Source organism: Phymastichus coffea, unplaced genomic scaffold (genome assembly GCF_024137745.1).
Source record: "Phymastichus coffea isolate CEN01 unplaced genomic scaffold, Cenicafe_Pcof_1.1 PCOF00124, whole genome shotgun sequence".
Taxonomy (NCBI): domain Eukaryota; kingdom Metazoa; phylum Arthropoda; class Insecta; order Hymenoptera; family Eulophidae; genus Phymastichus; species Phymastichus coffea.
The window spans coordinates 534,963-548,735 of record NW_026706935.1 but is presented as its reverse complement, the minus strand read 5'-3'; the positions used below and the strand labels follow the sequence as shown (position 1 = coordinate 548,735).

Below are 13,773 nucleotides of genomic sequence, written 5' to 3'. Positions count from 1 at the left end.
GTTCGACCACGTTACGGCATCGCGTCGCTAAAATTCTGGCGAAGCGCTGACTCGATCACAAAATTTACAACCATCGAAGGCTTCTCGCTTAATCTCTTTATCTCTAAAGAAAAAAAAAATAGAAACTTACGATCTTTCGCGGGGCAGTATCGAGTCGCAGGCGCGAAGTCGTTCAGATGCACCACGTGGATGCATCCCATTCGTAACACTTGTAGCACGCGCGCGCGCGCAACCTCCTCGCGAGAAGGCGCACGCACGTACAATTACAGCTGTTTCGCTTGTTTTGCGCGGAGTCCCCACCGGGCGACAAGCGCGAGCATGTGCGCTCGCGCGCACGTGTCGCAATCAGCGCAGCAGAAACCACTACGAAAATAGCCGGCGTGGCAGTTGCAGCCACTTTCGGCCGAGCCCCGAAGACACCGCTGCAATCGGTCGCGCCGTCCGTTCTTTTCTGGGGGGGGGGGGGGGGGCGTGTCCTGGAGCGCGTCGTTTGGCGGTAAAGACGCGAGGGACGCCGTCGCGGCTCGATGTCGCTCGCAATCGTGGGTTTGTTTCGGAAGTGCTTTCGTCGATCTTTCCCACCGGTTCTCGCGGAGCCGCGCGCCTACGTACGACGTAAATTTAGAATTCCGTTTAGGACGCCCAGTCCCCGCTTTGAAATTCAGCTCGCGCCCCGATAGCCTCCGTCTAACTGCATCGGCGTTTCTTGTTTTTCCGTGGCAGGCTCGTGCGCGCGTACGTCGAGTGCCTGCGTCTCGATCCCGAGGAGTGTGCTCCGATAACTGCCGTCCGCTCGAACGACGCCCCGTAATTCAAGCAGATCGCTCGATTGCCGCGGTCTATTCCCTCGAATCTGATTATCGATGCGCATAATTGGGTCGCACCGTGGCAAGAAAAATGCGACAGGTCCGTAGCAGCTAACTGCATTATCGGCACAGGCGAACGTGGCACGCCGTCGACGTGCAAACCAAAGGCCAGGCGACTGGCGCCCTCTGAACACGCGTTCTTTCATCGATTTCACGAGCTTGCGCCGTGCACGAGAGGCAAATCCAACTAAAAGAAATAAAAAAAAAAGAACGAGTCCAATATCGATGTATGATCCGCATGTAGCGCCGACAACTTATTTTCGGCGTGCGAAGCCGATCGATCAGCGTCGGTTATTCGCGGCTTTTCGGAAAAATCCCTCCTCCCTGTTTTCGCTCCAGCGTGCTGCCGTGTAGACTCGCTCTCGCGGTTTTAGGGTTAACGCTCTCGCATTGCGAATATCGCTTTTCTCGGAAGCAGAGTGTCTTGGAACCTTCTCGCTTGTTTGCTTGAGTGGAAATGTCGAGTGACTAGAGAATGTTTTTTTTGCCGAGAAAACATATTTCCGAAAGGTGTTGCAAAGGTATCCAAGAAAAAGCTTCGTTAAGAAAATTGTCGCGGTGTCGCTTTGTTGATTTTCTAATGAGTTTCAGTTGCTCGTTTCTGCAGAAAGACAATATAACGTAATATCTCACCTTGGCAGGCTGAGAAATTAATTTCAACGTATCCGTCTGTAAAAAGGGCCAGAACTAACCATAGAAAATTAAAAGTGTCACGTATTGCCGTGTAAAATCGTTTTAATACAGATGTTTGTCAATCAAACAACGTGTCTACAATCTTACAATATCAATTCCGTACACTACAGAGTTGCTGCATGCACAATGTCTTGTTTATTGATCAAATAAGCACCGCGCGCGATTCCGAATGTCTGAGTGAAGTACAAAGTTTGTTTTTTTTTTTGGAAATGTATTCGATTCTTTATGCTCTCTCCTTGAACTTGAGAGAAGCACTTCTACTAGTACTTCACATAAGTTTCGATAAAGATCTTGAGAAATCGAATGTACTTCGAGGAACATTCGCGGAGGCTTTTGTCTGAATAAATATGTTTTGTAAAAACGGTGACTCTGCGAGGTGTATATATTTTCGGGCGTACGAAGCTGGAAAATAAAAATAAATGTATTAATCGAAAGTGAACGCCCACACCACGACAGAGCTGCTAGTCCATTTCCAACGAAACGAAAACAAGGTATCACGTCGCGTTGTAAAACATGGATTGGCGAATGTTAAGAAATTTAAGCGTTGATATTAATTCATGCGGGCATCGCATGTTACCACTTGTCACCATTCACAAGGCGCTTTCTTTCTCTCTGCCTCTCTCTCTCTCTCTCTCTATTCCTCACTCGAAAACTCGCTTTCGCGCCCTCAACCTTGTTGTTCGATCAATAGCCTCACTCCGAGCTCTTCCCTTATTCGCCTTCGACGTTCTCTCTCGCATAGGCTTTTCCACATTTGTCACGCCGCAATCCGCTTGTACATTTAATCATTGAAAACTCCCACGTTCTTTTGCTCAAGCTTCAACGTCGCACAAGCTTCATCTTACGGCCGACAGATACAAATTAAAAATCACATCAGCTTTTATCAGTGCATTGCCTTCCAATCGAATGTCATCAAAGAAAAATGATCAAATCTACTGTCGTGTCAAACTCCAATAACCAACCCTCGAAAAACTAATTAATTACAAGCAACACTGACATGGTAATCGAGCTTTCTAAGAGAGGGGAGGGGCGATATCAGTTTGTCACTCTCGCTCGAAACAGGATAATTAAAAGTTGATGAGAGAGGGAGAGAGAGAGAGAGAGCGATAGAAATCCTCTTGTTTCGCGTACGGGCAGCAATCTGGAAGCACGCTATCTTCAAAGTGACCGAGTGCACTTTCAGAAAATAGGCATTCGAGTCGCCGTCGTTACGCCAATCGATTTTCGATAGAGGCAATTTGCTCTTAAAGAGGACACTCTCGTCAATCTCAAATGGAAAAAGCGTGCCTCTGATAAAGCTACGCGCGTAACTTTATCAAAGGCAAACCCAATTACAAAACGTAATTTTCCAAATTACAATTCTCAAAAACAACAAATCACCTAAGAAATTTTCATTGGGGTAAGCGTAAGAAAAACGTACGAAACAATAAGGTCTCAAATTTGCTGGACTGTTAAAATCGTCTTGAATTCAAAACGTTTAAGGAAAAATTTACGCGCAAGGTAGAAAGCTTTTTATTAATTTTCGGACAATATTACAGATTCGGCAAAACGATCTCGTTATCGACGAGTGCCTTGAGCATATCCTTGTGTAAAATTGTATACAGAAATAAGTTTTTCGGAGTGTCCGACCAATGATCCGAACAGCTACACGTGTTCTGAACCGGAAGATAAAAAAAAACGTCATTGAAAATTTGGAAAGCTGTAAACGGTCCAGCAATTCGAGGGCTGCATCCCGCGATGACAAACTGTTGGCGCTGCACGGCGCTGCTCGGAGCCACGGCAGCGAAGCGCATCAACATACGAAAGACCGAAAGGCCCGGGACCGAGGAAATCGATCGCGTACGTTAGCGCACAGAAGCAGAGCGCTCCACTCCTCTGTCCGTCCTATATTGCGCGTGGTTCTTCCTTCCGTGCGCGCCTCGCCCGGCTCTCTCTCTCTCTCTCTCTCTCTCTCTCTCTCTCTCTCTCGCTGCCTTTTCTCTGACACTGCTCTATTCAAGCCACGTTCCTGCCGTACAGGATTTTATCGCTGTGATTTAACGCAGCCGTACGACGTGAACTGTCCCGACCAGTTAGCGTTCGGAATATTCGGTGACTCGCTCGCGCCAATTGAGAGATGGGGAGTTAATGTGAGGACGAGCGCGATCGATCAGCGTGGAAGGAACTTTCGCTGACGAAGAAAGTCGGCCGTTTTCAAATGGCGCGCGCCCGCTGTAAATTGCAAATCCGCGCGCGAACGTACGAGTTTTAATTCTAACGCCGTGGTACTCTGAAAACGCCCACGCGCAAATCAAGTCCAAGCGAATATAGCTCTCAACGCGACTCCGCGTCTATCTCGCACGCGGAACCGCTGCGCCCGATTGTCACCAGTTAAAAATCTCTTTATGAACCTACAAATTGTTCTTTTTCAACTGCAATCGATGTGTTTGCGCGATCGGACGCGCGGCTTTGTCGTTGTTTTTATCACGCGCGGGAGATGAAAAAGCGAGCAACGATAGCGGGCGCGGAATCATATTTCTCGTAGACCGACGGAAAATGAAAATAGCGTAACCGCTTTTCCACGTCCAAATTAAATTATATGCGACCTTGCGAGCCGCAACGACTGCAATAAACGTTACTCTCTTTTTGCATAACTCGTGCAACGGTAAATATAGAATTTGTAATGTTCCGTCCGGGAAAACTTGACGTGCAGTGCACACACCGAGTCGCCGTTAAGAATCTCGCAGAGGAAATAAAAAAGTGCGCGCCGACGACCCGTTAAAGTTTCAAAATTAAAAGAGGCTTGGTGAAACTTTTCCTCTCGCATCTGCGGATAAAATGTTTCAGAGGAAACAATGAAAGAATCACTCGATGCAGCCTATTTTACGACATCGCTCAAGGTCATTTCCTCGGCGGCCTTACGTCATACGTGCATGTGCATACGTAATGTGTAATCGGTCATCCACTTGCAAAGCGCGAGTCTGGTCATACTTAGCGTACGAATCGCCAAGAATCATACATGTATCGTTAAACATTGAAATTAAAACAGCAAGCTAAGTTTTAACACAACACTTAGATGGACTGTGTCGGTGAAGAGGAACGTGAGAGCGAATTGCGGTGAGAATTGCTAAATATGATTCTAAGCTATGCTAAAGTAAAGGCTACTTGAATTGGGTGTAAATGATTGGACAGAGTTTGTTAAGGCCACAACTGTAAACGACATTTACACCCTTTTGCCAAATGATAGCCAATGGATTATTAGGATTATTCGATTTGTCACGCTGGTGATGATTTTGCTTCTATTTATCAGTTTTTGCAATGTGGGAAATGCTTCAACTACTTCAATAAATTGAATACAATCATACCAAAATTTGGGCCAGACGACTCGCTCGGTTTAACTTCCTCTTTGAGCGATTTTTCCGAGGCATCTACAATTGAAAACACAAATTTCATGTTAACAACAGCTCAGAGATCCCACGTAAAAACTTTCTACTCTATCAATGTATCTGGATTGGCGCGTATTTAAGTCACTGACGATCGTAGCGCAGCAGGCGAGCCTAGCATAGTGAAAATTCAGTGCAATAGTTTTGACTGCAGCGGCGAGCGATGCCCGTCGACTGGTATGGCGTCGTCGTACACGCTGCCGAGCTTATTATCTTTCAAGGACGGGGCTCGACCTTGAAGGGGTCGATATACCACGGCGGCGCCGCTCTTTCCTCTTTCCTCTGTCTCTCTTCCTGATTGCCGAACGCTCTTGATAGGTGGAGCGATCGATCGGATTCTAACCATTGATGACCTTCAATGCTTCGTTTCTCACGTGAACTTTCGGACCTGCATATCGCTCGCCAAAACGCATCAACTCACTCTCTCTCTCTCTCTCTCTCTCTCTCTCTCTCACGGGTTCTCACTTTGTAACAGAATTAGAAATAAACGTGTAGTTAATGAAGTTTCAACCAACTTCTCGTGCGCGAATTAAACTTTTAATCTTCTCGCAGGAGAAAGTGTGTATTTGTTCGATTCCGTTTCAAGCAGACATTAAGATCTTCGAGGATAAAGCCCGTTAATGTGAGAATTCAAAATTCGACGACGATCGATTTGCCCTGGCTGCCCTACATTGCGGCTGCTCACCATTATGCGGCTAAATAACGGCGTGTAATTTTACTCGTCATTTTTCGCGTAAAAAAAACGCAGTTGAGGATAACAATCGTCGGTTAATTAATTCATTAAGGGGCTTAAACGCAGACCAGTTCACCGAAGGTCAGTTTTTATCGAGCAACAGGTTATGGTCAGTATTTTAAAGGTCACCTTTGTGTCGTATTTCGCACTCAAGTTAACGTAAGGTGAGTTATCGAGCTGAAAATTTATCTCTCCGAAATCGTAAATTCATTTCCAGGCTGTGGCTTCAATTTTTTCCTTTCACAAACGTCAATTGTCACGAAAAGAAATATTTGAAGTTACATTACCATTATTCGCAATATTTTTTTTATCTCCGTTTGCCTCGCAACAAAACATTAAGGTTCGATCATCCCGTCGTCAAAGAAAATAAAAAGTCAGCCCGTGAAAAAAAAAAAAAAAAAAAAAAAAAAATTAATACGTAACCCCGAGGCAAAAAGGAAATCCCTTGTCGTAACGATCGTCAGTCGTCGCTCGTCGGCATTATCAAAAGAAAAGAAGTCAAATCGATATAGCCTGGCTCTGCGCGCGCGCACGTGTCACAGTATGTGTTTTGACCGCCTGGCAACGGAGATACATGCGTCGAATCATCGACCCGATAATTATCCGTGCGAATGTTACAAGGTGGTTGATGCGTTGTTCGTGCGCTTTTCTAACGCACCGCTTTTTATTGAAAGTTAATTGGCCTTCGACAGCCTCCTCGTGTTTCGTTTCACGAACATTATAAGCTGCGAGCCGCAAACGTTACGTAATTTAACGTTCAATATCAATCCAAGAACAATAAAGACTTATCTCTCTTTCTTTTTTATTTATTTAATTTTTGAGCAGCTTCGCCGAGACGAAGTATCTTTCGTGTATGTGAACAAACAAAAGTGACTTTTGATAAAAGCTCCTGGCGCCGTCTACTCGCACAGTCTCTCTCGCTGCACTTGACAAATAACTCGATTAAGCGCGAGAGATATGTAACAAGTTTTCCGGAATACACACTCGAGTGCAAGTCTAGCCGTTGTTGTCTTCGATTACCGAGGAAAAAAAAAAAAAAGAGAATAAAAAAAGGGAGAGTCCTTTTTCACGCGGAAATCGCATATCGCCGCTAAGCGATCAAATTAAAGGCGGAAGAACCTGAAGTGCGCGCGCGCAAAGGCTTTAGCCGCTCGCGAAGCGTTGCATAAGCGCGCGGCGCGCGCTCGCGATATTTCGACTTGGTTATTTTTCGCGAGGCGCCCTCGACGCGCGACTTCCGCCGCCGCGGGGACTCGCGATCGACGGTTGCGCGCGCCCTCGTTTTCGGTTTTGTCGCGCGCGACGGGCGTCCGCGGGAGAAAACGCCGAGATTCGTATTATCGGGCGAGAGGGGCGCGCATTCGCGCATTCGCGAACGAGCGCTGGAGCGCGACGCACATATGGCAAACATCGGAATTGCAGATTTGCCGGCGCTCGCGCACCAGACACGCCCCTACTGCTACCTAATCGAGAACGAATCGCGCTACGTCACAAGCCGCCAGCAGAGAAAGAGAGCGAGTTGGAAGTGTTGCGCTACTGAAAAGCCCGAGCGATAAAGGCCGCGCTATCTGTCGTCACGCGAGTGCGCGATCGTAAAAATTACAATCGGACGTTTATTTCGCGCCCGCTCGTGCTCGTCCACTCGACGTCGATGCTTTTATTTTCCATGTTTTTTTTTTCTCCTTTGTTTCCGTTTTCTTGCGCTCCCTTCGAATCGTCGCCGTTGCAAGACGATTTTGAAAATTGCAAAGTTACGCAAACTCAACGATTTTCTTTTCCTCGGCGCAACGAGGAACGCCGCAACGAGGAACGCCGCAACGCATTTCCATGGAGACGCTCAAATCGCTGTTTCTTTGGCAACTCCACTTTTTCTTTCGTTGTCGAAATCGTCGAGCCCGGGGAATGCGGAGGGGGAGGGGAGAAAGCTTCCAATAATTTACCGATCGGAATTCAAGGCATCGATCAACGGGAAAGAAAAGCTTCGAAGACAAAACAAGAAATCTTTTTTTCACTACTCGTACTACTGATTGTCAAGGCATTGACCTGCAAACCTTTAGAAAGATGGCGCGTGACTCTGGGATATTGACCCAGTTTCCGCATCACGGCAAAGGGAGTGTACTGTTGTTGTTTTTTTTCCTTTTCTTTATATTTTACGATCGAATTAGCGCAACGGTGACAATTTTTCGATTCGCGCGCAATAATTCAGAAGAGGTCGTTGTTTTCGATGTTGCGCCCGTTGACTGGACGCGCTAGCGAGAGCAAATTACATTGGCCGCACTTCGCGGTTTATTTACCTGAAAAAGTAAAGCAATTATCCAATCGGATTTTGTTTGTAAGCGCGCAACACGCATTCGCGCTTTAGAGCGCGCATATGGTAATGTGTCCGGGGTAAATATAGATTAATCGACTTGCGAGAGAGAACCGCGAGCGCAGGAAGTCAACTCTCCCAACTCTCTACAGAAGTGTCCTGGGGTATCCGACCGGGTGCTTCATTTTTTCTTTCTTTCCAATCGACACACGAGTCCCGAAGGGTCGTTGCATTTGATCTTTTGTAAACTCTTTCCTTTGCTAATCGAAGAGTTGAAATGCTTACCGAAATGAAAATGAAAAATTATAATTGGTCGTAAAATAAAATACCAAACATTACACGATAATTGTGTCGCGCAAACGTTTGCCTTTGTCGTGAAAACCCTTCGGAGCGTAAAATACCTCGAAACGCGCGAAAAAAGGAAGAAAAAAAATTTCATTGCGTTTCTGTTGTAACAGCAAGCTGTTACGACCGAGAGAAGAGGAATGTTATGCTTCTTCTTCGCCCACGCCTATACGAGCTGCTGCATCCGTCAATGACACAAGCCGCGCGCGTTATTAGCCTCCTTCTACTTGGTTAGCCCAGTTTTCGTTCTGCTGCGCGCTATGATTTTTCGGTGTCAAGACGCTGGGAGCGGCTCGCTCCAGTGGGACGGGACACGCGGAAGCTAAATTTACCAACGTAAATCAAAACGGATGCACGAATAACTTGCCACTCTTTGAAACAACAGTGCTACTAAATGCCTCTGACATTGCGCTCATTCTCGTCGCTCTTTTTTATACAACGTCGCGCTCGCTCATTACGGCTTTAACGAAGCATTTTTACAAATCGGCTTATGCTAATTTTAGCGAGTGTCTTTATTAATCAACAGCCGCAGCGACCGCGTGTTGTGCACTCGATCGAGAGAATAACAATAAGGCCAAATAAGTACCCTGCTAGCGACAACTTTGTTGTTGCCGGATTTTCGCTGTCGATTATTCATTGGCTGCCGCTCGTATATGGTCTGACAATTTGAAAATAGCAGGATTTATCGTGGAAAACATTGAGCTCGTTTTTTACAAAAGAATTACTGCCGGTTTTCCGGAAGACTCCGAATTCTCCAAACAACTTTTTACGACGAACTGACTTTTCGGAAACTAGGGTGACATAACCTCAAACAAACAAAATTCCCGTCCACTCGATGTAGTAAGGTCATTTTCAAGGAACAAACAATTCAATTTCACCCTACAAGCAGCCAGAAAATTTCAAGAAATCAAGTTCGCGCACGTTCAGCAAAACAATAACATTGTCAAGAAATATGCCCAAGAGACAGAGGCAATATTCTCGTTTAAAACTCAACCTGCGCGATGCACCCGTGTAATCCCGCAAGCGGAGCATATCTCTCAAAGGAGATGGCGAGGAGCCGGAGGAAAAAGAACAAGAGGAACGAGAGTAACTCGGCTTTCTCGAAGAGTGGAATCACCTGCGCACGCCCTGGGATTCTCTCTCTGTCGGCGCGGAGAGTGTGTGGCGCGCGCGACGACGCGAAAATGGCGCGGCAGCCCGGAAAAACGACCAGGAGGAGGAAGGATGGGAGGAGGAGGGCGGGGGGGGGGGGGGCAGACGACGACGACGACGACGACGACGACGACGACGACGACGACGACGACGGTAACCGCTTCGCCGTGGCAGGGGGGAGACACGTCGAAAAAAATTAGGTTGCCGCCTCCCGCTATGGGCCAATGTGGGTGACGAAGGCATGTAAAAACGAACTCGTTGAACGCGACGGGACTGTACACGGAACCAAGTGCCCCAATCCACGCGGTTAACAGAGAGATATTAACCGCGGCCTTTTTCTGCTCGCCCTTGCTTCAAAAGAGAGACGCCCCTATTCCGTATTATACGGAATCGATGTTTCTTTTCCATAAACTCGACCGAGCAGCCGTTTGCCAAAGAAGTTGTCGTCGAGTATAAGAACGAAAGGTTAAATGAAAAGTGGCGACGTGTATAAATCAGAAATAGCATAGAGAAGTTGTAATGAGTGCCAGAAAGACATAAAGTAATTTATCCAGCGAAGGGAAAAAGAGACAGAGGAAGAGAGCGCACTGCACGGTTATTATGGCAGCGAGTTTGAAGCGTGTGAATGAGACAGGTACGCTTTTTTTGTCCGCGACCCTTGAACTTCGCGGGCAAAAGGAAAAATTCAGCGCACTTCTGTCGCTGCAAGATTTAGCAGCTGTTCTGCAGCAATAATTGAGAAGTTTTCCTGAGTAACATACACACACCAGGACATGCCTTCTCTATTGATTTCTGATAAATCAATATATCTGGAGCTAAATCAGAGAGAAAGCTCCAGTTTGCTGCAAAAATGTTATTCCTTATTCCAAGGGATTGATTATAATATATATTCTACACTCGCATTCTCAAGATTGATGAAGTCATTCATTCATGAGCCTTTGTCCAGTATTGTTGTTCAAACGTGTCTAATACGTAATAAGGGGTATATTTCAAGTTCAATGATAAATCATTAGATACTCTTTGTTGAGTTTTCATGACTAATCAAAAGTAAATTATTAACAATCAGTTTCTTAGTTTGCAACAGCTGATACTTAATTACAATCAACAGCTGTTTAGAAAACTGTCAAATATGAACTACACTTAACCTTAAAAATGCGAATAATGCATTTTATTTATTATCATATTAAATATATTTTTTATAAATTAATGATAAGACATTGTGGGATAATTTTTTTGGATCTACTAATTGACTTGTCAGCTATAATGTATGCTAATGTTTGTAAGTATACTAATTTGCTTTGAATAAAAAATATAAATCTATCAATCAACCAATCTGAAAGTACAAAGTTATTTTTTGTCATTAAGTAGACTTAATAATTCAATCTACCAAGGCAGTGCTTTATACAAATTAAAAGCACACTTATATTCTACAATTTATGAATCATAGCTTTTAAGATACTGCTCGTTCTGTAAAAAAAATGATAAATCAAATGTCATTTGACTATGTTTTAATTAAAAAATACATAAAATTTAATTCTGAATCATATATTCTTTGTTTTTAATCAAGCTCAATGTGGTATTTTACTAAGTGGAAATATAAAATATGCATAAAAGCCAATCAATCAAATGTGATCCATACATATGAGAACTTTTACATGAAAATATGTTGTGTATTGAGAATACATAATGTAGAACTTTTTTTAACTGAAAGTTTTATGTACTGTCACACAAAGGATGTCACTCAATACAGTGTAACGCATACCACTCTAAGGACTAGAGTTTGTAACCTTCAGACTTGGTGATAAATCATGATATTGAATCAGTTGAATTATGACTGGGAATAATGCAATGGGCATTAGTGCTGCATTTTTCTCGATAAGAATGAAGATGGATATTGAAGAGTTGACTGCTTAAATTTACTTGGCGAATATTGTTTGATACAAATAATTCCAACCATAGACTGGGCATAGAAAAGTTGACAGTTCACAGAGCTCCTCAGATTATGAGCAGATCCAAGAAAATGGTTGTACAATGACCTCTGTGTGTGTGTGTGTGTGTGTGTGTGTGTGTGTGTGTGTGTGTGTGTGTGTGTGTGTGTAGGTGTGTGGGGAGAGTTGTATATAGCACATCGATGGTACTCACTGCTTATCTTCATACCACCAAGCGGTAGGTTAGATGGGGGCTTGTCTTTACCCTCGGCGAAGGAGGTGGTCCTAGGTCGGCCGCTCATTGTGCTCGTTCAGCTTTGGCCTAACCGCCACCTGGGCCACACTTTAACGTCGTGATAGTCGTCACACACACTCGTCGTTCGCACACAGTCGAAGGATTTTCGTAAAAAAAAAAAGAAAAGAACAGAGTGCAAAAGAGAGAGAGAAACAGGCCCTTGGCGTTTGCTCTCTCCCTTGCTTGCTGCGTTACACACTTTTTTCTTGTTTTTCTAGTCAGTCCTCTGGGCAGTAGTAAGCAGCAGCCTCGTAAGGTGGTGCCGCACGTTGGCTCGGCTGCTCATACACGTCGTAACTAGAAGGCTATGAACGCGCACCAGATGACGATTTCTGGACATGCGAGCCTTGACTTTACTCAAAGAGAAACACACACCAATGCACTATTACGGAGATAGAGAGTGTGAGGCAAAAAGAACACCAGAGATATATTCGGAGAGAGTGAGAAAGAGTGATATCTATCACATCGTCGTCGTCGCCGAGACGCGCACAGCAACAAATTAATTACAAATAATAAAATATAGTAGCACACTATCGGCACAGAGCGAGAACGGCGGCGACACGTTTATACGGATGTAATTATCTCTTCCCCGGGACACACGGCACACAAGCTACGTCGTCGTCGTAGTCAGCAGCGCAGCTCGTTCCGTTCGCCTTCTCTCTCCCTCTCTCTCTCTCTCTCTCGCTTGCTTTTGGCGTTGTGCTCTTCTCCTCCCTTTGGCGACGATGGCCGACGTTTTTTGAACTGACAGTACGGCCGCGTGCGCAGGAGCCGCGCACGCGTACTACCACGCCTCGCCTCTCTTCTGCCTTCTTGCCTGCTGCTGCTAGCCTGCGTCGCTGCTGCTGGGATCTTTGCTCGCTCACGGCGGCGTGTGTGTTCGTATTCACCAGGCGGCGAACGCGCAATCCTTTGCTCCGATGTCGTCGTCTTCGTCTAAGAAAAGACACACCATAAATTTGCGATCAAAATGACTTTCAAGAGAGGGAGGGACGTTCACCGGGATTTTGAATTTTTTTTTTTAGAATTAGTAAGCGGCACCGAGAAAGTCAGAGCGCGCGCACTTTTGTGGGTTGTTCACGTGATTGAAAATTGATCTCCCCACGTTCTCTCGGTCTCGCAGACGAAATAAAAAAAGTGTGCCAGATCTACGGGCGATCAGGGTCAAAATCCGCGCGCGCCGCTGCTACTGCCTCTCACACTGCTCGCACACTTTCCAAAATAACCGCACACTCAGTCCTAACCTATAACACACATACACACTAGCATATACGCCTACTGCGCGGCGCATTTGTCAAGAGCCCCTTCCAAAGTTCCAACCAACCATCACCCAACCGACGTTGGTCAGGAAGGGAAGAAGAGAAAACACGAATATACTACGCGAGAGCACACGCAATAGTAGGTTACTACGGCAAAGATAGAGAGAGAGAGAGAGGGATGGGCTACACGACTGCGGTGTACATAGCTCTTACTTGGCTATATGAGAAGAGAGATAGACAGAGCGGCGAGAGCGCCCTGTGGAAGACGCTAACTTCGAAAGCTATACTGCTGGGCTAGCTGCTACTACTCCGCTACTGTTCTACTGTACGATCATGGGCTGACTACTGCTGCAACGCACTCACCTTACTCATACACGGACTAATGCCGATCTCTCATTCACGTATACACACACACACACACACACACACATATAAAAAGCGAAAGAGAGGGAGACTGCTCGCTAAAATTCAGTTTCGCCGAATTTTACTCCGAAACATTGACATTAGCCCTCGCGGCCCTCGCGCGCGGCTTATTGCGCATCTGTTGGATTTTCTGTTTGTTTCTCGCTACAGAGAAAGAGCTCTCTCGTGTCGAGGGAAGTGTTACAGTCGATAAGCGAACGACGTGCGAGTACGAGAGGGCGCGTGCGTAGGCATACGTATATACTCGGCTCGCCCGGGCGGACAGCACCACACCACACATACGTATCGGAACAATGTTTCATTTTCTCTCACCTTCCTCCCACACTGGATCTCCACAAATGTTCTATAC

The 13,773-nt window shown here is 45.7% G+C and overlaps 1 protein-coding gene across 1 annotated transcript in view; it reads right to left on the bottom strand.

Annotated features, from left to right (window-relative positions):
• The window catches only part of LOC131671367 (glycogen synthase kinase-3 beta-like), a 31,946-nt gene extending 18,594 nt beyond the window's left edge, over positions 1 to 13,352 (bottom strand). The window contains exons 1-2 of the mRNA XM_058947732.1: positions 13,215 to 13,352; positions 11,662 to 12,678 (exon numbers count right to left, since the gene is read on the bottom strand). Of these exons, the coding sequence (XP_058803715.1) occupies positions 11,662 to 11,749 (88 nt within the window). The 5' untranslated portion in view covers positions 11,750 to 12,678; positions 13,215 to 13,352. The remainder of the gene's footprint in view (positions 1 to 11,661; positions 12,679 to 13,214) is intronic.
• Between the last annotated feature and the right edge of the window lie 421 nt (positions 13,353 to 13,773).